The sequence below is a fragment of the Salvelinus fontinalis genome, chromosome 11 (genome assembly GCF_029448725.1).
Source record: "Salvelinus fontinalis isolate EN_2023a chromosome 11, ASM2944872v1, whole genome shotgun sequence".
NCBI classification, from domain to species: Eukaryota; Metazoa; Chordata; class Actinopteri; order Salmoniformes; family Salmonidae; genus Salvelinus; species Salvelinus fontinalis.
The window spans coordinates 22,801,682-22,826,998 of NC_074675.1; the positions used below are offsets into that span (position 1 = coordinate 22,801,682).

At 41.8% G+C, this 25,317-nt stretch overlaps 1 protein-coding gene and 1 pseudogene across 2 annotated transcripts; one reads left to right on the forward strand and one right to left on the reverse strand.

The window, feature by feature from the left end:
• Positions 1-11,805: 11,805 nt before the first annotated feature.
• LOC129865303 (calumenin-A-like) lies at positions 11,806-20,933 on the forward strand. 2 transcript variants are annotated; one of them, XM_055937975.1, is made up of 7 exons: positions 11,806-11,914; positions 12,726-12,947; positions 17,847-18,040; positions 18,241-18,407; positions 18,528-18,588; positions 19,370-19,569; positions 19,706-20,933. In XM_055937975.1, exons 2-7 carry the CDS (start codon positions 12,727-12,729, stop codon positions 19,808-19,810), a joined length of 948 nt encoding a protein of 315 aa, XP_055793950.1. In that variant the 5' UTR covers positions 11,806-11,914; position 12,726; the 3' UTR covers positions 19,811-20,933. The 2 variants fall into 2 exon arrangements, with proteins under 2 accessions (XP_055793950.1, XP_055793951.1); XM_055937976.1 differs by having other exon boundaries at positions 17,847-18,028.
• A 339-nt stretch (positions 20,934-21,272) lies between these two features.
• On the reverse strand, positions 21,273-22,995 carry LOC129865304 (putative violet-sensitive opsin; annotated as a pseudogene).
• Between the last annotated feature and the right edge of the window lie 2,322 nt (positions 22,996-25,317).

Sequence of the window (25,317 nt, forward strand, 5' to 3'; positions counted from 1 at the left end):
TGCATACCGCCCAAACAAATCCACAGATGATGCAATCTCTATTGCACTGCACACTCCACACTTTCCAACCTGGACAAAAGGAACACGTGAGAATGCTATTCATTGACTACAGCTCAGCGTTCAACACCATAGTACCCTCAATGCTCATCACTAAGCTAAGGATCCTGGGACTAAACACCTCCCTCTGCAACTGGATCCTGGACTTCCTGATGGGCCACGCCCAGGTGGTGAGGGTAGGTAGCAACACATCTGCCACGCTGATCCTCAACACTAGAGCTCCCCAGGGGTGCGTGCTCAGTCCCTTCCTGTACTCCCTGTTCAGCCACGACTGCATGGCAAGGCACGACTCCAACACCATTAAGTTTGCAGACGACACAACACTGGTAGGCCTGATCAACGACGAGACAGCCTATAGGGAGGAGGTCAGAGACCTGGCCGGGTGGTGCCAGAATAACAACCTATCCCTCAACGTAACCAAGACTAAGGAGATGATTGTGGACTACAGGAAAAGGAGTACCGAGCACGCCCCCATTCTCATCGACGGGGCTGTAGTGGAGCAGGTTGAGAGCTTCAAGTTCCTTGGTGTCCACATCAACAACAAACTAGAATGGTCCAAACACACCAAGACAGTCGTGAAGAGGGCACGACAAAGCCTATTCCCCCTCAGGAAACTAAAAAGATTTGGCATGGGTCCTGAGATCCTCAAAAGGTTCTACAGCTGCAACATCGAGAGCATCCTGACTGGTTGCATCACTGCCTCGTACGGCAATTGCTTGACCTCCGACCGAAAGGCACTACAGAGGGTAGTGCGTATGGCCCAGTACATCACTGGGGCTAAGCTGCCTGCCATCCAGGACCGCTACACCAGGTGGTGTCAGAGGAGGGCCCTAAAAATTGTCAAAGACCCCAGCCACCCCAGTCATAGACTGTTCTCTCTTTTATCGCATGGCAAGCGGTACCGGAGTGCCAAGTCTAGGACAAAAAGGTTTCTCAACAGTTTTTACCCCCAAGCCATAAGACTCCTGAACAGGTAATCAAAAGGTTACCTGGACTATTTGTATTGTGTGCCCCCCCCCCCCCCCCAACCGCTCTTTTACGCTGTTGCTACTCTCTGTTTATCATATATGCATAGTCACTTTAACTATACATTCATGTACATACTACCTCAATTGGGCCGACCAACCAGTGCTCCCGCACATTGGCTAACCGGGCTATCTGCATTGTGTCCCGCCACCCACCACCCGCCAACCCCTCTTTTACTGCTACTGCTACTCTCTGATCATCATATATGCATAGTCGCTTTAACCATATCTACATGTACATACTACCTCAATCAGCCTGACGAACCGGTGTCGGCATGTAGCCTCGCAACTTTTATAGCCTCGCTACTGTACAGTCGTGGCCAAAAGTTTTGAGTGACACAAATATTAATTTCCACAAAGTTTGCTGCTTCAGTGTCTAGATATTTTTGTCAGATGTTACTATGGAACACTGAATTATAATTACAAGCATTTCATAAGTGTCAAATGCTTTTATTGACAATTACATGAAGTTGATGCAAAGAGTCAATATTTGCCGTGTTGACCCTTCTTTTTCAAGACATCTGAAATCCGCCCTGGCATGCTGTCAATTAACTTCTGGCCCACATCCTGACTGATGGCAGCCCATTCTTGCATAATCAATGCTTGGAGTTTATCAGAATTTGTGGGTTTTTGTTTGTCCACCCGGCTCTTGAGCCACTTAGTTATCACGTTTGCCTTATGGCAAGGTGCTCCATCATGCTGGAAAAGGCATTGTTCGTCACCAAACTTGATGTTTTTTCTGGAGAGAAGTGGCTTCTTTGCTGCCCTTCTTGACACCAGGCCATCCTCCAAAAGTCTTTGCCTCACTGTGCGTGCAGATGCACTCACACCTGCCTGCTGTCATTCTTGAGCAAGCTCTGTACTGGTGGTGCCCCGATCCCGCAGCTGAATCAACTTTAGGAGACGGTCCTGGCACTTTCTGGACTCTCATGGGCGCCCTGAAGCCTTCTTCACAACAATTGAACCGCTCTCCTTGAAGTTCTTGACGATCCGATAAATGGTTGATTTAGGTGCAATCTTACTGGCAGCAATATCCTTGCCTGTGAAGCCCTTTTTGTGCAAAGCAATGATAAAGGCATGTGTTTCCTTGCAGTTAACCATGGTTGACAGAGGAAGAACAATGATTCCAAGCACCATCTCTCCTTTTGAAGCTTCCAGTCTGTTATTCGAACTCAATCAGCTTGACAGAGTGATCTCCAGCCTTGTCCTCATCAACACTCACACCTGTGTTAACGAGAGAATCACTGACATGATGTCAGCTGGTCCTTTTGTGGCAGGGCTGAAATGCGGTGGAAATGTTTTTGGGGGGTTCAGTTCATTTGCATGGCAAAGAGGGACTTTGCAATTAATTGCAATTCATCTGATCACTTTTCATAACATTCTGGAGTATATGCAAATTGCCATCATACAAACTGAGGCAGCAGTCTTTGTGGAAATTAATATTTGTGTCAATTGTCAAAACTTTCGGCCACGACTGTATATAGCCTCGCTACTGTTATTTTTCACTGTCTTTTTACTGTGGTTTTATTTCTTTACTTACCTATTATTCACCTAATACCTTTTTTGCACTATTGGTTAGTTCTTACAGTAAGTAAGAATTTCACTGTAAGGTTGTATTCGGCGCACGTGACAAATAAACTTTGATTTGATCCGCTCTCGAGATCATGCCACAGCATTTTAAATCAGGTTGAGGTCAGGACTCTGACTAGGCCACTCCAGAAGGTGTATTTTCTTCTGTTGAATCCATTCTGTTGTTGATTTACTTCTGTGTTTTGGGTCGTTGTCCTGTTGCATCACCCAACTTCTGTTGAGGTTCAATTGGCGGACAGATAGCCTTACATTCTCCTGCAAAATGTCTTGATAAACTTAAATTTTTCTGTCGATGATAGCAAGCTGTCCAGGCCCTGAGTCAGCAAAGCAGCCCCAAACCATGATGCTCCCTCCACCATACTTTACAGTTGGGATGAGGTTCTGATGTTGGTGTGCTGTGCCTTTTTTCTCGCCACATATCGTGTTGTGTGTTCCTTCCAAACAACTCAACTTTAGTTTAATCTGTCCACAGAATATTTTGCCAGAAGCGCTGTGGAACATTCAGGTACTCTTTTGCGAACTTCAGACGTGCAGCAATGTTTTTTTGGACAGCAGTGGCTTCTTCCGTGGTGTCCTCCCATGAACACCATTCTTGTTTCGTGTTTTATGTACCATAGACTCGTCAACAGTGATGTTAGCATGTTCCAGTGATTTTTGGAAGTCTTTAGCTGACACTAGGATTCTTCTTAACCTCATTGAGCATTCTGCACTGTGCTCTTGCAGTCATCTTTTCAGGACTGCCACTCCTATGGAGAGTAGCAACAGTGGTGAACTTTCTCCATTTATAGACAATTTGTCTTACCATGGACTGTTCGACGCATGATTCACACCAGGCAATGCTTCTTGTGAATAGCAAACGCAAATTTTGTGAGTGTTTTTTATAGGGCACGGCAGCTCAAACCAACATCTCCAATCTCGTCTCATTGATTGGACTCCAGGTTAGCTGACTTCTGACTCCAATTAGCTTTTGGAAAGTCATTAGCCTAGTGGTTCACGTACTTTTTCCAACCTACACTGTGAATGTTTAAATGATGTATTCAATATAGACAAGAAAAATACAATAATTTGTGTGTTATTAGTTTAAGCACACAGTGTTTGTCTATTGTTACTAAGATGAAGAATAGATCGAATTTTATGACAAATTTCTGCAGAAATTCAGGTAATTCCAAAGGGTTCACATACTTTTTCTTGCCACTGTATAAGCAGACAATGAAAGCTCTTACAATATTAAATTATTACATTTCTCTAAAACAGGCTTTAGGCTACATGTTCACCACCAAGTCAGAACAGTAGGCCAAGTTATGAGGACGAAAGGGACCACATGGAAACTAACAGCTTACTACACAATATACACTTATGTATACTGTAGCTAAGAAGGTAATACTATCTCCCTGGCATATTACATAATTTATGCAGCAACATACAATATATTTTTGGACTCACCTTGTTGTGCTGTGCTCATTTGAACGGGAAAGTGGCGAGGTGGTCCTTGTGGGAAAATTATGTCATCAAACTTTATCATAAAAATCTGTAATTCTCTGGATATATGGCTCATTCTTGGGCTGCGGTAATATTTAAAAATATATAAATTATTTTTTTACAAGAATAAATACATTTTCTGAACACCCCACAACATTAAGTACATATTAAACCTTCAAGAAAACATATTTTCCCACCTCGGGCATATTGTCAATTTTTGTCTGATATGGACACCATTTATCTTCAACCCCATCACAGACAATATGGAAGTTGTCTGAATATTATTATAAAATATATTTGTTATAAAATCAACATTTACCTAATGCTCATGTGTCCCCCAAACCAATTCAATTATTATAAATATAACATTTATGTAAAATCTCAGAATTTTGTTGTATTAAACCCTGAAATTGACGTGTCAGTGGTCTCATCATTTCAGAATTTTAACATAAATCTAATCTTGGGATTGTCTTTAACATTTCAGACTGAGCTCAGAAAACATTAAATTTATATTAATTCATCTTTTCCATTTTATTTAACAAATATTGTCATGTGACAGGGTTGAGACTAGGGTGACAGGGTTTAATACTGTAACTGGGTTGAAGAGACACATTGGTTTCAATATAAACTAGTTTACTATCAAAATCCCTCCAAGATTTACCCCAAAACATTGCATTTCATTGTATGCAACCATGTAATAAGGACATTAGATATATTTAGAATAATCTGGGTTTTATTAACCAAACTGCAGTAAATATCAAACCTATAAAAACACATCAGGCATTAGGGTAATTAATAACATTCAACAGGTTTCATCAGAAAAGTTCAACGTGTCATCAAACTGTAGGAACATTTTCCAAGGGCATTTAGAATGCTAGAACAGCTGTAACTACAGCACTAGTGTCAGCATCCTTCTTCTCAGGAGCACCATATTCATTCATTCATGGTTTTCTTCCTGAGAGTCTGGCCCACACATCTCTCTCAACCTCTACGTGGCGGGATGTCACACTCTGTGGGGGTGGAATCATCTCAAGGACTTCATCAAACTGATACCAGTGGATGTCGTCTCGAGAAGGCCAGAAAAATCTGTTTGGTCCTACACAATGCATACATTTCATTTGTACACTCATTTCATCCGTGTCGAGGATGATCGAGAGACGATAACAGAGTCGGTGCAGCCAGCTGGTTTCTTCACGCATCGCGCCGACAGAAACAAACATCTTTCTGGTAAGAAGAGGGGCGGGGGTGTATGCCTTATGATTAACGAGACGTGGTGGGATCATAACAACATACAGGAACTCAAGTCATTCTGTTCACCTGATTTAGAATTCCTCACAATCAAATGTCGACGGCATTATCTACCAAGGAAATTCTCTTTGATTATAATCACAGCCGTATATATTCCCCCCCAAGCAGACACATCGATGGCCCTGAACGAACTTTATCTGACTTTATGTAAACTGGATACCACACACCCTGAGGCTGCATTCATCGTAGCTGGGGATTTTAACAAGGCTAATCTGAAAACAAAATTCCCTAAATTCTATCAGCATATCGATTGTGCTACCAGGGCTGGTAAAACCTTGGATCATTGTTATACTAACTTCCGCGACGCATATAAGGCCCTCCCCCACTCTCCTTTCGGAAAAGCTGACCACGACTCCATTTTGTTGCTTCCAGCCTACAAACAGAAACTAAAACAGCAAGCTCCCGCGCTCAGGTCTGTTCAACGCTGGTCCGACCAATCTGATTCCACGCTTCAAGACTGCTTCGATCACGTGGATTGGGGTATGTTCCGCATTGCGTCCAACAACAACATTGACGAATACGCTGATTCGGTGAGCGAGTTCATTAGAAAGTGCATTGACGATGTCGTACCCACAGCAACGATTAAAACATTCCCAAACCAGAAACCGTGGATTGATGGCAGCATTTGCGTGAAACTGAAAGCGCGAACCACTGCTATTAACCAGGGCAAGGTGACCGGAAACATGACCGAATACAAACAGTGTAGCTATTCCCTCCGCAAGGCAATCAAACAAGCTAAGCGTCAGTATAGAGACAAAGTAGAGTCGCAATTCAACAGCTTAGACACAAGAGGTATGTGGCAGGGTCTACAGTCAATCACGGATTACAAAAAGAAAACTAGCCCCGTCGCGGACCAGGATGTCTTGCTCCCAGACAGACTAAATAACTTTTTTGCTCGCTTTGAGGACAATACAGTGCCACTGACACGGCCCGCTACCAAAACCTGTGGGCTCTCCTTCACTGCAGCCGAGGTGAGTAAAACATTTAAACGTGTTAACCCTCGCAAGGCTGCAGGCCCAGACGGCATCCCCAGCTGCATCCTCAGAGCATGCGCAGCTGCACAGCTGGCAGCATGCACAGCTGGCTGGTGTGTTTACGGACATATTCAATCAATCCTTATCCCAGTCTGCTGTTCCCACATGCTTCAAGAGGGCCACCATTGTTCCTGTTCCCAAGAAAGCTAAGGTAACTGAGCTAAACGACTACCGCCCCGTAGCACTCACTTCCGTCATCATGAAGTGCTTTGAGAGACTAGTCAAGGACCATATCACCTCCACCCTACCTGACACCCTACACCCACTCCAATTTGCTTACCGACCCAATAAGTCCACAGATGACGCAATCGCAACCACACTGCACACTGCCCTAAACCATCTGGACAAGAGGAATACCTATGTGAGAATGCTGTTCATCGACTACAGCTCATTTAACACCATAGTACCCTCCAAACTCGTCATCAAGCTCGAGACCCTGGGTCTCGACCCCGCCCTGTGCAACTGGGTCCTGGACTTCCTGACGGGCCGCCCCCAGGTGGTGAGGGTAGGTAACAACATCTCCACCCCGCTGATCCTCAACACTGGGGCCCCACAAGGGTGCGTTCTGAGCCCTCTCCTGTACTCCCTGTTCACCCACGACTGTGTGGCCATGCACGCCTCCAACTCAATCATCAAGTTTGCGTACGACACTACAGTGGTAGGCTTGATTACCAACAACGACGAGACGGCCTACAGGGAGGAGGTGAGGGTCCTCGGAGTGTGGTGTCAGGAAAATAACCTCACACTCAACGTCAACAAAACAAAGGAGATGATTGTGGACTTTGGAAACAGCAGAGGGAGCACCCCTCTATCCACATCGACGGGACAGTAGTGGAGAAGGTGGAAAGTTTTAAGTTCCTCGGTGTACACATCATGGACAAACTGAATTGGTCCACCCACACAGACAGTGTTGTGAAGAAGGCGCAGCAGCGCCTCTTCAACCTCAGGAGGCTGAAGAAATTTGGCTTGTCACCAAAAGCACTCACAAACTTCTACAGATGCACAATCGAGAGCATCCTGTCGGGCTGTATCACCGCCTGGTATGGCAACTGCTCCGCCCACAATCGTAAGGCTCTCCAGAGGGTAGTGAGGTCTGCACAACGCATCACCGTGGGCAAACTACCTGCCCTCCAGGACACCTACACCACCCGATGTCACAGGAAGGCCATAAAGATCATCAAGGACAACAACCACCTGAGCCACTGCCTGTTCACCCCGCTATCATCCAGAAGGCGAGGTCAGTACAGGTGCATCAAAGCAGAGACCGAGAGACTGAAAAACAGCTTCTATCTCAAGGCCATCAGACTGTTAAACAGCCACCACTAACATTTAGTGGCCGCTGCCAACATACTGACTCAACTCCAGCCACTTTAATAATGGGAATTGATGGAAATTATGTAAAAATGTATCACTAGCCACTTTAAACAATGCCACTTAATATAATGTTTACATAGCCTACATTACTCATCTCATATGTATATGTATATACTGTACTCTATCATCTACTGCATCTTGCCATCTTTATGTAATACATGTATCACTAGCCACTTTAAACTATGCCACTTTATGTTTACATACCCTACATTACTCATCTCATATGTATAGACTGTACACTATACCATCTACTGCATCTTGCCTATGTCGTTCTGTACCATCACTCATTCATATATCTTTATGTACATATTCTTTATCCCTTTACACTTGTGTGTATAAGGTAGTAGTTGTGGAATTGTTAGGTTAGATTACTTGTTGGTTATTACTGCATTGTCGGAACTAGAAGCACAAGCATTTCGCTACACTCGCATTAACATCTGCTAACCATGTGTATGTGACAAATAAAATTAGATTTGATTTGATGCCTGGATAAAGGTCATCATCATATTCCAGTACACACCACTGCCCAAGAAGACCTGCATTCCCCCACTGGATTTTGTCCACAGGTTGTGGATTTTCCTCATTGGCTGGCTGTTCTGGAGCAGCCAGGACCTTCTGCCTGAAACTGAGGTGATGTGTGTTAAAGCATGTACAGTTTAGGTCTGTCTTTGTTGAACAAATGCAGCTGGCATCATGAGACGTCAGCTCACCAGGAGCAAGGCTGATGTCCTGGTGTATTGTCATGGTGGAGGGTACCGCTTTTATCGGGCTTGGCATCATCTCCATTGCACGTTTGACATCGGCACTCTTCACAAAGAACAGCTTCACTGACGTGTTTATCTCATGGGGGGCTTAGTAAAGCTCCTGTGCATCACTGAGATCACAACCCTTAGCTACCAACCTGTCCTTCGTTCTCTTCAACATTCCTCCCACACCATCAGGAGCCCCTTTTCCATGGCTTGACTTAAAAAAGTACCAGTTCCTCAGTGCTCTTTTACTCTCCTTGCTTCTTTTCTACGCTGTTCTCCACTGTTTACACTTCTGACGCTGGTCTCTCTCACTTAAATCACTGATCTTTTTATTTTTCTCCTGCCTCAACATTTCTTTTCCATCTCTAATGTTTTTTCTCAAGGTATTGTTCCCTTTTTTCTGGGTCAGCATTTTGATGTGCTCGACACTGCTTTTGTCTTTCTGCTGCTGATGTGGGTACCATCATTAACTAGATGTTTCAATGGATAACGTTAAATCAAAGATTCTTAGAATATATACATGTATACACTATAATCCTTGAGTCATTTGGGATCTAGAGCGAACAACTGAAGTTAAGAGCCTTGCCCAACTCTTCTACCACTAGGCGACCTGCCTTAAAATATATTTTTTGTTCACATGGAACACATTACAGAATGTTTCATAAGTGAATATAAACAATATATAATATATTGAATAATTCATTTGTTTAGATGCAATATTCTGAAATCAAGTAAATAACTCAAGCCTCTGCTCATCGTGGTGAAGGACAGGAGACCACATGGTGTTCATGAAATTAATAGATTGTATATTTTTATGGGGTGCATGAAATTAATAGATTGTATATTTTTATGGGTTAAAGTATAATTTTGATAAGTTTTCCATCTTTATTTCATGTAATGTGGTTGAGTTGGTCAGCTCAACAATCCCCACCTGACTTAAAAAATAAATAAAAAATACAGATATAAACAAATGTGATTACTTGCCTGTTTCAGTTGAAAATTGTTGAATGATGTCACTTCCTGTTATTAATGCACATAAGGGTGGACTGACCATTTTTTGGGGAGGAGTTTGGTTGGTATGACTGGGTTGAGTATAGACTGAGGGACAAAGCTAAATTGTGTGATTTTAATCAATAATCATTTATTTGAGAAAAATACTTTCTCAAAAAAAGAACACTAATATATGTTTGCATTAATGGTAAAACGTATTAATTATGTGCACATTTTAATATTAATTTCCCAAGTTAAAATTAAGTGAAACGCCTGGGGGACATGACATAATTCTTAGTGTCATTTAACACCTCTTAACACCTCCTGATGAAGACCACTTGTCTGTCGAAACGTTGGTTATTAGGTTATTGCCACGGATGAATAGGAGTGGAAGGTAGGAGTCAGGTGCAGAGAGCAGAGGGTTCAAGAAAAATAGGCACTTTTATTCTGGCACAAACGGTCATGCCCAAACACAGGGTGGAAAACACTGACCAACCCAAAACACAGGGTAAAAACGGTCCGGAGCACAAAACCACAGCCAACACTAAACGTGAACACAAAATAATCCCGCACAAATTAGAGCGGGCCTAACAAGCTTAAATAGGCTAGAAAATCAAGAAAACACAAATAGGAACAGGTGCAACTAATAAAACTAAACTAACAGAAAAGGAAAAGGGGATCGGTGGGGGCTAGTAGGCCGGTGACGCCGACCGCCGAGCACCGCCCGAACAGGCAGGGGAGCCAACTTCGGCGGGAGTCGTGACAGTTATTCAATTATTGCATCTGAGCTCCTAGAGTCTCATTTTCTTTTTCAAGTGTTCTACTCCGCTAACCAGCACTTCGCCTAAACAGATGTGTGTTTATTTCTACTCCAGAATCATGTGATTTGACTCATTTTATCTGTGGCCAATGACCTTGAGCCTGCTTGGATGGGCACTTCTAATGTAACTCTATGGTAGCACCCAAGGGGCTTTAAATATTCAAACTCTCCCCGTAGACTTTGCGGTGTTGTAGTGTACCCATGAGTGACATAACACTGAGGCAATCATAGCGCAACTAGAGAACATTACCAAGCCCTATGCACTGTATTTTCCACTGGCTGCCCCACCACCACAGAAAGCACAGAGCTAGGCTGAAAAAACACCTGCATTTTGGAGCTGCCTTGCTCAAGGAAGCAAAAAGAGACCATGTTTGTATGTGGCTTTATTACCTCAAAGATTTTTTTGTGGACTGTTTGCCAAATGATATGTGATGCGTATTAATGCCAAAATAACATCCAAAACAGTCACAAAAACTCAATATTAGGAAGGTGTTTCTAATGTTTGGTATACTTAGTGTACATACCATTCACATACATATATACTTATATTCCTGACTTAAAAAAAAAAAAAAAAAAAAATTGCTGTGTTTTTAAATACTGTATTCTCGACAGCTTATTCTATTATTTCTACTACTAGACGTTGCATGATTGTTACACTGTTTATACACACCGCAAATGTGTTAATATGCCGATTCTTGACATAGCTTACTCAAAGTATGTACAGCAGTAGATATATTAATCATTCTTAGCAATTCATGGTGGGACGACATCTAATCTCACAAAGGTTCAAACTGAAATGTTAAACAAAATGTATTATGCTGTTAATTAATTAATTCATTTACCCTCTACCATACCCATCTCCCCATAAACGTAGTACTTAATCAGCAGCATACATGTTGGTCTTGTACAAAATACTGAATGAAGCCAGCAAGTTAAAGTTGTCAGGTCCACTCAAGACAGATGACTGATAGACTGAAATACAGTTTGGCGAGAAGAACATTTTAACTTTATATGTATTTCTATTTTATCCAATGTTCAACAGCAACTGAAACACATGTCCTTGTAAACTTCAGTGGATGATGACAGTTCTAGAAAGATTTACTCAAATTTGGGGACGTGGCAATAGCCAAGTAGCCAATCAGGTGCCCAGGATGAGGTTTCGGGCAAAGGGACAGCAGCGAAGATTTTACTCAACGTAAATGCATTCTCTAAAACACGATTGGTTCAAACACTACAAACTTTCGTGTAATCCAATTAAACGTGAATGCGATGAATAAACGTTTTATTATGGAACATGAGATCATCGGCCAAATGAGATCATCGGCCTTTTTGCTGAAGTGGACCAATCAAAGCTCGTGAAGGCTCACATCTATAATCTCATTGGATCTCCTTTAAGAAGGAAAAGGGTCGATGCTGGGGTGTGTTTATTAAGCTGTTGGCTTGTGAAACAGACATAGTGTACATATTGTGTCTGGAATCATCAGCCAGGTATGTAATACAATGATATTACTTCACTTACAAGCGAATATTGATGCGTTGATAGTGTTACTTTGTATGATCAGCTAACCCCAAATGGTAGGATTTGCAATTCAGGCGCATTCCAGTAGTCTGACGAGAGCTAGCGGCTAGCAGCCGATCTTATTATGATGAAGAGACTGAATTCAAAATATCTTACATTACTGTCAACAACTGATTTCTGGTTTGTTGTTCCACATTTGGTAATGTAGCGAAATGGAAAATGTTACATAAACAGTGTAGTCCGTGTGTGAATGGTGTATATGTTTACACAGTGTTACAATCTGTGCCTTCATTTGTGTTCAGACAGCCAAAAGCGACATTCTTTCCACTTTACCGTTATAGTGAGCAATTTTGTTATTGCGTTCCCTTGATCTATATTCAATTACTGTAAACTATTTAAAAACGTCAATGTTACAAATACCACATCATGAATACACTGCCATGCAGACATGTTTTTGGCTTTCCTGCCTGACTCATCTGTCGTGTCTACAGGACTATCTATTTTCTTCCGTTTTAAATGTCCTATAACAAGTCTATGCTGACATGCTGCCAGCCAGTTTAATAAACAACCAACAGTTGATCATGTGAAACAAGTCCTGTAACACCTTAATGTCAAAGAGCCTGCCAAAGAAGCAAAGCTAGAAATGTTTAGATTCTGTAAGACTTGGAACAGCCCTAATGAGCAGCAAATGCAGATGCTGCCTGTGAGCTATTCACAGGCTTTGATGTTAACACTCCGGAAGAGGTGTCTTTTTAATATCTCTCTTGCTCTCTCTCATAGGATGGAGATCAGGCCATTGCTCATGTGCTTTGCCCTCTGCGTGGTCTATGCCACCAGTAAACCCACAGAGAAAAAGGAACGCATTCACCACGATGCACCTCTCAGCAGCCGCGAGCACGACGATGCTCAGGGCTTTGACTACGACCACGAGGCCTTCCTAGGACAAAAGGAGGCCAAGTCTTTTGACGACCTCAGCCCAGAGGAGAGCAAGCGCAGGCTAGGGTGAGTAGGCTCAAGTCTCTGCCTGGTTGCGTCTCAATAGTCCAATGTGGCCACCTTTCCTCGGGTCGGCTGTGTATCAATAGTATCAAGTTGAGGGTAGGGCTGTGACGGTAATTGAATAACTGTGTAACTGATGATTACGGATGAAGAGCGTCATGAAAATAAAACTGTTTAGATAGGCCTACATTCATTTTAGGATTTAAAAAATATGTATTTTCATGTAGATAAACTGTACCTAATAGCGGGAGTGTTTGCAAATGTTTTGTTAACATAGTTTGTCTATTAAACTTTCTACATCTCCTCTTTACAACTTACTTTTGCTTGAGCAGCTAATTGCTTGATGAGCGAGATGTAAAGTGCTGTAGGCTAGGGCACTTCAGTTAAAACATTGTTTGATGTCTGGACTTTTTTTTATACAATGCACATTTTCATTGCTTGCTAGTAAATAAATCAATCGGTCTTCTTTAAAAAAAAGTTTGGATGTTTCTGACTTCATTAATTATTCAACAGCAGCCGACAAGGTTGTTCTGTCTCTGAGGCCTATAATGCTCTGTTGTGTCAAATGGACAATTTGCCAAGCCTCTCCAACCAGGCATGGTATAATTTGATACAGAATCTTTTCTTAAATTATAGACTAATCAACGCTAATCAGGCCCGGTTCTGGCCTATATGCTGCCCTGAACTAGACCCCAAAAATTGCTGTCCTCCTATCCCCGCAAAGTATAATAGTAGCCTAGGCCCGCAATGCACTTTTAGGAATTCCCATGTGGTAAGCTACTGTTTGTAAAACAGGTAATTTACCATTAATTCCTGTAATCTGGTTACATACATTTCTGTAAATGCATGTATTAATTACAGTAATTTACTGTTCTCATTCTCTGAGTGGAAACGTTGTGTGCACAGTTCAAAGCCTGCTACACTTGTGACAAACATGTTTCGATTTATTTCATACCATAATTTACGCGCGCCATATGAGCATGTGTCTGGTTTCCCTGACCTGTTAATGTTGACGGAGCGCATGTACCTGAACACGCATAGAAGTACCTGGCCTGCTTCTCGCAAATGTCAAAAGTAGGAAAGTGCCCTGCTGGGATTCTAAGTCATATTTTCTTCACCTCACACTGTATGTCAACAAAGTCCATTATAATAGTTCCTTACAGTATTTGAAAAATCTTTCCAACCCCTCGATAATCAATATCGCTGATAAATAGGCTATGGACATGTTGCGTGTATTTGTTTCTATTTTAATGACGGTCAATTTCATATTCATACAATGGCATAGCTGTCCCCTTCATACTGTTAATTATCTTGCATCCAATTCACAGAGAAGGCCTAACATAGGCCAAGGTTTTTTATTATGTTTTAGTGAAATAATAAATATTTGCTCTTGTGTCTGACCGAACACTGGTGGTTTTGATTGATGGGTGCTTTTATGGGGTTGTGCGTGTGTCAGTTCACTGATTCTCCCTATAGGCCTAAATGTCCTTTCAGAAGTTTTCCAAAAGTAGCCTGTCTGAACTAGGGCTGTGACGGTCACGAAAATTCGTTAGCCAGTGATTGTCAAGCAAATAACTGTCGGTCTCACAGTAGATAACATAAACACATTTAACATTTCCTGGATTCCACACAATGCCTGCAAGCCATTGATGCAGACCTTTGGAACATCTATATTTTAAAAAGACAAATAAATCCATGTAAAATGGCCTACACCTTCACAATAAATACTCTTATTTATTTTAGACAGGTCTAAAGAAACATGATATGAAGAAAATGTAGTCTATTTTAGAAGAACAGAATAGCATACTCTGAGTTGTCCTGTTCTGGTTATGCCAAATGGCTGTGGGCTACACTAGTTAATTTAGCAGACAAGATTTGCTTAGAATTCCGTGGCATTCTTTTACAGTATGAAGAATACATTTTGAACAAAGCTGAATAAAATACACTGCTCAAAAAAAATAAAGGGAACACTTAAACAACACAATGTAACTCCAAGTCAATCACACTTCTGTGAAATCAAACTGTCCACTTAGGAAGCAACACTGATTGACAATAAATGTCACATGCTGTTGTGCAAATGGAATAGACAAAAGGTGGAAATTATAGGCAATTAGCAAGACACCCCCAATAAAGGAGTGGTTCTGCAGGTGGTGACCACAGACCACTTCTCAGTTCCTATGCTTCCTGGCTGATGTTTTGGTCACTTTTGAATGCTGGCGGTGCTTTCACTCTAGTGGTAGCATGAGACGGAGTCTACAACCCACACAAGTGGCTCAGGTAGTGCAGCTCATCCAGGATGGCACATCAATGCGAGCTGTGGCAAGAAGGTTTGCAGTGTCTGTCAGCGTAGTGTCCAGAGCATGGAGGCGCTACCAGGAGACCTCTTGTGAGACCATATGCTGGTGCGGTTGGCCCTGGGTTCCTCCTAATGCAAGACAATGCTAGACCTCATGTGGCTGGAGTGTGTCAGCAGTTCCTGCAAGAGGAAGGCATTGATGCTATGGACTGGCCCGCCCGTTCCCCAGACCTGAATCCAATTGAGCACATCTGGGACAACATGTCTCACTCCGTCCACCAACGCCACGTTCCACCACAGACTGTCCAGGAGTTGGCGGATACTTTAGTCCAGGTCTGGGAGGAGATCCCTCAGGAGACCATCCGCCACCTCATCAGGAGCATGCCCAGGCATTGTAGGGAGGTCATACAGGCACATGGAGGCCACACACACTACTGAGCCTCATTTTGACTTGTTTTAAGGACATTACATCAAAGTTGGATCAGCCTGTAGTGTCGTTTTCCACTTTAATTTTGAGTGTGACTCCAAATCCAGACCTCCGTGGGTTGATACATTTGATTTCCATTGATCATTTTTGTGTGATTTTGTAGTCAGCACATTCAACTATGTAAAGAAAAAAGAATTTAATAAGAATATTTTATTCATTCAGATCTAGGATGTGTTATTTTAGTGTTCCCTTAATTTTTTTGAGCAGTATATATATATATATATCACACAGTTGTGGCCAAAGGTTTTGAGTGACAAATATTAATTTCCACAGAGTTTTCTGCTTCAGTGTCTTTAGATATTTTTGTCAGATGTTACTATGGAATACTGAAGTATGATTACAAGCATTTCATAAGTGTCAAAGGCTTTTATTGACAATTACATGAAGTTGATGCAAAGAGTCAATATTTGCAGTGTTGACCCTTCTTTTTCAAGACCTCTGCAATCCGCCCTGGCATGCTGTCAATTAACTTCTGGGCCACATCCTGACTGATGGCAGCCCATTCTTGCATAATCAATGCTTAGAGTTTGTCAGAATGTGGGTTTTTGTTTGTCCACCCGCCTCTTGAGGATTGACCACAAGTTCTCAATGGGATTAAGGTCTGGGGAGTTTCCTGGTCATGGACCCAAAATATCGTTGTTTTGTTCCCTGAGCCACTTAGTTATCACTTTTGCCTTATGGCAAGGTGCTCCATCATGCTAGAAAAGGCATTGTTCATCACAAAACTGTTCCTGGATGGTTGGGAGAAGTTGCTCTCAGGGGATGTGTTGGTACCATTCTTTATTCATGGTTGTGTTCTTAGGCAAAATTGTGAGTGAACCCACTCCCTTGGCTGAGAAGCAACCCCACACATGAATGGTCTCAGGATGCTTTACTGTTGGCATGACACAGGACTGATGGTAGTGCTCACCTTGTCTTCTCCTTTTTTCCGGATGCCCCAAACAATCGGAAAAGGGATTCATCAGAGAAAATGACTTTACCCCAGTCCTCAGCAGTCCAATCCCTGTACCTTTTGCAGAATATCAGTCTGTTCCTGATGTTTTTCCTGGAGAGAAGGGGCTTCTTTGCTGCCCTTCTTGATACCAGGCCATCCTCCAAAAGTCTTCGCCCAAAAGTCTTCAAAAGTCCTTGCCTGTGAAGCCTTTTTTGTGCAAAGCAATGATGACGGCACGTGTTTCCTTGCAGGTAACCATGGTTGACAGAGGAAGAACAATGATTCCAAGCACCATCTCTCCTTTTGAAGCTTCCAGTCTGTTATTCGAACTCAATCAGCATGACAAAGTGATCTCCAGCCTTGTCCTCGTCAACACTCACACCTGTGTTAACGAGAGAGTCACTGACATGATGTCAGCTGGTCCTTTTGTGGCAGGGCTGAAATGCAGTGGACATGTTTTTTTGGTATTCAGTTCACTTGCATGGCAAAGAGGGACTTTGCAATTACTTGCAATTCTTCTGATCACTCTTCATAACATTCTGGAGTATATGCAAATTGCCATCATACAAACTGAGGCAGCAGAGTTTGTGACACAAATATACATTTTAATTCTCAACTTTTGGCCACGACTGTTTATACCCACCCCAATTTGGGTGGAGTCTCCTTCTCTCTAAACATGACATCTTTATTTCTAGGCAGGAACTTAAGTGATACGGGCAATAAACTGTTCCTTCTCCCCTAATAGGACCTGACCTCGACTCCCTTCCTCACTAATCCACAGCTCTCCACCCTTATCAGTGCCTGCCAATATGATCGTCTTCCCTGCACTCACTACATTCCAAGCTTAATTGCTTCCACCATATACATTCCTCCTACAGATAACCACTAACTTCTGGTGTAAACCCTAGACTATGGCACACATCATGTCTCTAGTATAACTGATGATTAACAATATTTAAAGTTTTGAAATCTGAACCCATCACCAGTAAATGGAGAGGAGGTAGAATTCCCCCTTTCCCATCATCAGATTCAAAGAACAGGCTATCACTTTCACGTAGACTGTACTAGATCTTGGTGTTGACTGTTATTACATTGGTATTGTAGTAAATATAGTTTGACCTCTTTTGAACTACATTTTTAGTTTAACAGTCTCTCTCTTTCTCGCTCTTCCCCTTTCTGATACAGTGTGATTGTAGAGAAGATTGATGGGGACAGTGATGGTTTTGTCACTGAGGTGGAGCTGAGAGCTTGGATTAAGAAGTCTCAGAAGAAGTACATCTATGAGAACGTGGACCGCCAATGGAAGGACTTTGATGTCAACAATGACGGCATGATCTCTTGGGAGGAATACAGGAATGTAACTTATGGTACCTATCTGGGTAAGAAGGGCATGACATGAGCATGCATAAGCCCGGGAAATGCAATATGTCCTAAACAAATGTGTTGGTTATGATTGATTCAATATTTGCAGGGCCTTTTATTAGTTTCACTGATTGGTTGATTTACCGTATCAATTCAGGTTGAGGTGTATCACGTGTGATTAACTAGAGATCATAGCCACTTCCCTTTGACCCCACAGATGACCCGGAACCAGATGATGGTTACAACTACCAGCACATGATGGCGAGGGACGAGAGGCGTTTCAAAATGGCCGACCAGAACGGAGACCAGATCGCCAACAAAGAGGAGTTCACCGCCTTCCTACACCCAGAGGAGTACGACCACATGAAGGACATAGTGGTGCTGGTATGTGTGTTTCATTCTCTGTGTTCATTAGATGAAAAGGTATTTGGAAAAAATGAAACACACGGTGTTCACCGGTCGGCTCTCTGACCATTCTCCTCTTTCTCCTTGTTTACCCCACAGGAAACCATGGAGGACATTGATAAGAATGGTGACGGTTTCATTGACCTGAATGAATATATAGGTAAGGACTGAAGTGGACATACTCTTGAGTATACAAAACATTATGAACACCTACTCTTTCCATGACATAGACTGACCAGGTGAAGCTATGATCCCTTAAATCAAATGAAATCACATTTTATTTATCACATGCACTGAATACAACTGGTGTAGACTTTACAGTGAAATGCTTGCTTACGAACCTTTCCCAATGATGCAAAGTAAAAAAAGTAACACGAGGAATAAAATAAAATGCACAAGAATGGAGCTATATACAGGGAGTACTAGTACCAGATCAATGTGTACAAGGAACTTGAGGTTGATATATACATGAATGCAGGGTAAAGTGACTAGGTCTTATTGATGTCACTTGTTTAAATCAACTTCAATCAGTGTAGATGAAGCAGAGGAGACGGGTTAAAGAAGGATTTTTAAGCGTTGATAAAACTGAGATATGGATTGTGTATGTGTGCCATGTTGATGGTGACTGGGTAAGACAAAAGGTTTATATGCCTTTGAACGGGTTATGGTAGTAGGTGCCAAGCGCACCGGTTTGTTTCAAGAACTGCAACGCTTTTCCACACAACAGTTTCCCATGTGTATCAAGAGTGGTCCACCACCCAAAGGACATCCAGCCAACTTGGCACAACTGTGGGAAGCACTGCAGAAGGTGTTCCTAATGTTTGGTATACTCAGTGTATAGTCACTTTATTCTGAGGTCCCCATTCAATAGATGTACTATATTGATGTACTATATTGATGTTTCTACCCTCAGACACACTTTCACCCCCCTCATTTCCTAGGTGACATGTACAACCATGAAGATGAGATGGAGGAGCCAGACTGGGTTGCTACGGAGCGTGAGCAGTTCTCAGAGTTCCGAGACAAGAACAAAGACGGGAAGATGGATCGGGAGGAGACTTTGGACTGGATCCTTCCTTCAGATTACGACCATGCAGAGGCCGAGGCCAAACACCTCGTCTACGAGTCTGACTTGAACAAGGTGAGACAATCGCTCTCTCTCTCTTGTGTCTATTGGTTTTCATTCTCTCTTTCTCCCCCTTTCCCTTTCTTTCACTCACAATGGTTGTCTGTTTAAGCATTCTATTGACTAAATATCCTTTTTGTTTTGATTTCAGGATGGAAACCTCAGCAAGGAAGAAATCCTGAACAAGTACGACCTGTTTGTAGGAAGTCAAGCAACTGACTTTGGTGAGGCGCTAGTACGGCATGATGAGTTTTAGGTTATTTGGTCCTAGCTAGATAAAAACAGTTTTAAACTTGATTTGATAAATTATCAAATGTATTTTGTACGAAACCTATTCATACACTACATTGTCTCCAATTAGTTTGTGGTTGATGGCACCCAATAGTTGGGTGGGTGTTATATTTACTGACTACCCATCCCAACACTTCATTTTATTGTTCTGTTACATACATAGGTAGTTTAGTTTGGTCATTATTTTTGCCTTGGTTTAAAACATGATGCTATACTCACAAGCACTGAATATTCCATTTGGAGTTGTAATAATTTATGAATCTTCCACCAAACCCTTCATATGTGGGAATTATTTGGTGTTTTTTTACAGTCATGTTTTGAATGACACTGATTGTAATGATAGCCCATAATTTTTTTGTATAGTTAGTAGATGAGAGATACTACCCAACGTTTTAGCCTCATACGTATCCTTTTACACAGTGTGTGCCTTCTCTGAGTAGTCTTTTGGGAGCTCAACCAATGAAACCGACACTAAATATCAGAGGGTCATGGGAACGTGAGTCCACTACAGTGAAATCATCCCTCACCCTGCTCTGTTTCTCCATAAACACTCACTTTGACCCCCTCTTCTTCAAATGTACTGTATTTGTCTATCATGACTAGGGTTGTTATTACAATGTTGCCAAGTTCATCACTGCTTCTGTAGCCTTTTCTCCTGTCAATCACTGCCTCTCAATAGTCTACAGTGGCTTCCTCTCCTTGCCTCCATCTGCACTGCTCGAGAAACAAATGATAGGTGAAAGAAATATGTTGGATGACCAATGTGAAACAAGAAAAGGAAACCATTTTAGACTATTGAGAACCAGCACACATGTGAGAATGCATCTGTTGTTCTATTGGTTAGAAATAAAAGCGGTTGTACTTCCTTCCTATGGGGCATGCTGAACTGAAAGGTTGGTGCATTGCAGCGTTGTTACTGAATTCCGCTTGCTCTAAATTAAGATTATATTGAAGTATTTACATACTTGGCAAGTGTTTATTTTCTGAGTTTATACATAGAATGTATGGACATTCATATTTTGGATTAAATGCTGTACTTTGGATTCCACAGCCCATTTCTCAATAAAAAAACAAATTGAGTAAACTTATTTGTTCAAGTTTGAGCCGCAGTGCACTTCTTTTGTATGTCTGGTTGTTTGTGTTAATGATTTTCGTTAAGATATCCAGGAAATGGAGAGCGTGGTTGAAATAAAACTGTCCACCACTGTTTTGAAAAGTGCATCGTATTACAATATAAATCTTTATTTACCTTATCTTAAAATAATTCTACATGAGTGTTTCATAAAGGAGTAGATTCAATAAACCCTATTTCCCCTGAACTCACAATTTCAATCAAGTGTTAGGGAACCTTAGATGGTTTATTGAATCCACCCCAACTGTTGGCTGTTGGAGATGGGCTCCTGATGGACTGAGACCTGAGTCACAGATTAGGCTGTGGAGACCTCAGTCTTGGAGGCTGAAACTGAAGTCTCCTCAATCTGCTTTCCAAACACGGTCTCCATGATGCAGGCATTGAACTGAGGAGGGAGACGTAGATTTATATGACAGAGAATGAACATGATATGGTTGTGTGTCTTGTTCAGACTCACGTTTTATTTCATGTGCTTCATTTCTGACTATGTCAATGACTGTATGTGTGCCACTATGTCAGTGTATTTCTATGTATTTGGGGCTTATAGAATCACCTGTTTGTTCATGAAGGCATAAATGAGAGGGTTGTATACACAGGAGCTTTTAGAGAAGAAAGCAGGGATGGTGACCAGGCGGTAGTCTTTGTCCTCGCTTGTTGTCTAGGCGAAGTACAAGCCTGCCAAGGCGTAGGGGCCGTAACACAGAATGAAGGAACTCACCATCCTGGATACTTCCTTTTCTGCCTTCTGGGTGGAAGCTGACTCAGCCTGTGCAGCTGCCACCTACACACACACACACACACACACACACACACACACACACACACACACACACACACACACACACACACACACACACACACACAGACAGGACAAGCTGGTCACATCTGGGTTCCAAAAATGTACTATACTGTACTTTGTTTTGTTGTTTTTTAAACCAGAAAGCATTGTACTCACAGCCCGTAGTGCTCCTAGTAGCTGGGAGTAGGAGAAAAATATGATGGACATGGGCATGAGGAAACGGGTAACAATAAGGAATTTGGTGTAGCTGGCACAGTGGTACTCCTCATTGTTTGTATACCAGTCAGGTCCACAGGAGCAGCCCAGACCCGCAGGGATATACATGTAAAACAAACCCAAGTGACTTATCTAACTTGAAAAGCAGCGAGCGATGCAAACATTGAAGCCAATTCGTGACATGAATTTCTGCTCAGAACCTTACACGTACGGCAAAACATATAATTTGAACTCATTTTAGGATATTTACCATTTTCCCCATCCCCTGTGTGCAATATGAACCAAATAGCCTAATAGTAGCCAAATACAAAGAGTATTTATTAATCCAGACAAGATCAAAGTGTTTGTGAGAGGCTGGGGACGAATACCTGCTCCAGCCGAAGAATGGTGGGGTTGCACATCCGATCCCCATGACCCAGGTGAAGGCGACAGCCGCCAGAGCCTGGTTGTTGTCAAATTTGAAGGTGCCGAAGGGTTTGCAGATGACCACATATCTCTCAAAGGCAAGGACAGTCAGGGACCAAGCTGACACCAACCCTGAGTAAGAGAGAAGAAGCTATCAACAGGTTAGGAGATATCGAACACAATAACTAGTTTGCATGTAAAATAATCAGAAGAGTAAAATGAATCGCTAAAGTTGTTGATTTTTGTTATGATGTTTACCTGCTATTGAACCCATGCAAGCTTCCATTGCACACAAGGTGTAACCCAGGAAGTTGTATCCTCTCGCACTAGAAACAAACACTTGACTCACAGAGAACGTCACAAAGATGAAACCTGCTAACGAGACGTTGACCAGGATGTAGTTCAGCGGTTGTCTCAGTTTCTTGTACTTCGCTGTCACCACGAGAATTATAAAGTTTAGGGGTGTTCCAGCAAAGAACACAAAGCCCATGAAAGCAGCCTGGAGGTAGAAAGCCCATATTGTGGCCAGGTGATACTGTGGCCCCTAAAATGGGCTGACCTTTGAAATGTTCTCGTACAGATGGAAGTTCTTTCCCATCTTGGCTCCTCTCTGACTCAGTACCCCTACCCGTCCGTTCCTTAGATGTGCACTGTGATGTTGAAAGGCTCCCTTTTATATGACCACAAACCACTTATAAACCTTTTTAAATTATGTCTGGAACAAGCTTCTCCTGCGGATCTTCGTGATCTTGTAGATGGAAGAATAAACTTTAGGATTAAGCTGCCACCATGACCCGTAAGAAGAGACCTTACTTTGTTGGGCGCAGTAATCCATCTTAAAGAGCCAGTGAGAAAGAATACAATTTAGAAGAAGAATTGAACTCATAGCAGAGACACGTTGTTTTTGTTGGTGCGGACAGTGTTTAAGATAGAAAGCATTGCCATACTTCTGGAGTTTGTAATGTATATCACTGATTCAAGCTAAGCTGTGTAGGCTGTTCTTATGTGGTAACCGCCTTGTCCAATTCCCATTAATCTCTGAGGGACTAATCTTTGATAGACATTAACCTTCCAAGAACGTAACCTAAGGGGAGGGGGAAGGGGATGTGGTGTGAACAGGGGTAAAAAGAACAAGCTGACTGGGCAGTGGCAATCACATCAACAATGTTTGGAAACTCCACTTTAACAATTCATTACTGTTAAGTGCTAATCCATCAACCAATGAATTAATTAATTACAGATTCTAAGCAAACATAGAGAGCCTTGCTATTGTTGTCTACCTTTCTACAGGGAAGCTCTAGCTCACTGAGCACTGTGAAAGATACAAGTCACAATGTAAAAATAGAATGTCTCAAAACACCATGATTGTTTAGTGAAACCATGAAAAGTAGTGCACATAAACTGAGATCTGGTGTTTAGAGGGTGTTTGAATGTTAACCCAATGTAAGTGTTGTAGTTCACAGAGTGTGTTTCAAACAGAAATTAAGTACTCTGAAACACCTAAAGTGGTTATTCAACCTGAATATTGGTGTTTTTAAGAGTGTTGCAAAAAAAACTATTTTGGACATTCAGTGCATGTAAAAGGCAGCTTCAAAACACAAAAACGGTGTTTCTCATACAATAAATGGTTTAGAAATGGACATGGTTTATAGATTATATATTGATTGATGATAAGGGACTATGAAGAATATGTTTTTGTTATTTTTTCAATGCTTTAGACAGATTAGAAACAGGAGGGGCAGTAAAATGATACATTTTGTTTGAATTTTACCCACTCAACAACACAGCCAGACTATAAGAAATTATTCTGGGGTTATTGAAATTGACAAACAAAAAAAGTATACTTAATAAAAATGAATGCAAGTCATGCAGAGCCTGTGGTCTCGCGGTAACACACGAAAACACCCCTCTCCCCACCGAAGACTGTCGTAAATTCCCCCGCTCCAACACCTATCTTTATCCCCTCTGTCATTTCAATAAAGTGTGAAAATACCCCCAAAATATATATATATTTTAATTATGCAAGTTTAAATGATTTGTTAATTTAATTTAACCAAAAAATGTAAGATTAAACACTACTTAATGTGTTGCTCAAAATGTAAGTATCTTTCATGAGGATAACCAAAGCGAGACAACATTTAGTGATTGAACTCGGAAATTGTCTTAATCAGCTTGCATTTTCTATCTTCCCGCTTGACTCTGATTGTGGGTAATTCTGTTACGATAGTCCTCCTCCTCTTCAACCGAAAAGGAGGAGTAGTGATTGAACCAAGGCGCAGCGGGTTGTGAATACATAATTTAATAAAGACACGACAAAACAATGAAGACAGAAAACGACCTATACTTGAATAAACTACAAAATAACAAAACCGAAATGTATAGACAGACCTGAACAAATACGAACTTACATAAAACACGAAGAACGCACGAACAGGGAAAATAGACTACACAAAAGAACGATGTACAAATAAACCGACCAGTCCCGTATGGTGCGACTGACACATGAGACAACCACCCACAACGAACACTGTGAAACAACCTACCTAAATATGACTCTCAATTAGAGGAAAACGCCAAACACCTGCCTCTAATTAAGAGCCATACCAGGCAACCCTTAAACCAACATAGAAACAGAAAACATAGAATGCCCACCCAAACTCACGTCCTGACCAACTAACACATACAACAAACTAACAGAAATAGGTCAGGAACGTGACAAATTCAACATTTTTAGACTTCATAATTATTTCACACAATGTTGTATACATGTTTGAAGAAAGAAAAGTACATTTTTACATTACTATTAAGCTTATTGTGCCATGAGGTGTAATGGATCCTGATGAACGGATATCAAAACAGTCAGACAAATTGACGTTCATTGAGCACAGCACCCATTCCCAAACTCATAATTGTTCAAGGA

What these genes read in the sequence shown, in the direction of transcription:
- LOC129865303 (XM_055937975.1), top strand. Translation starts at nt 12,727, where the DNA reads ATGGAGATCAGGCCATTGCTCATGTGCTTTGCCCTCTGCGTGGTCTAT. An exon ending in GAGAGCAAGCGCAGGCTAGG is followed by an intron (nt 12,948 to 17,846) that starts GTGAGTAGGCTC and finishes TTTCTGATACAG; the next exon opens with TGTGATTGTAGAGAAGATTG. An exon ending in TGACCTGAATGAATATATAG is followed by an intron (nt 18,589 to 19,369) that starts GTAAGGACTGAA and finishes CTCATTTCCTAG; the next exon opens with GTGACATGTACAACCATGAA.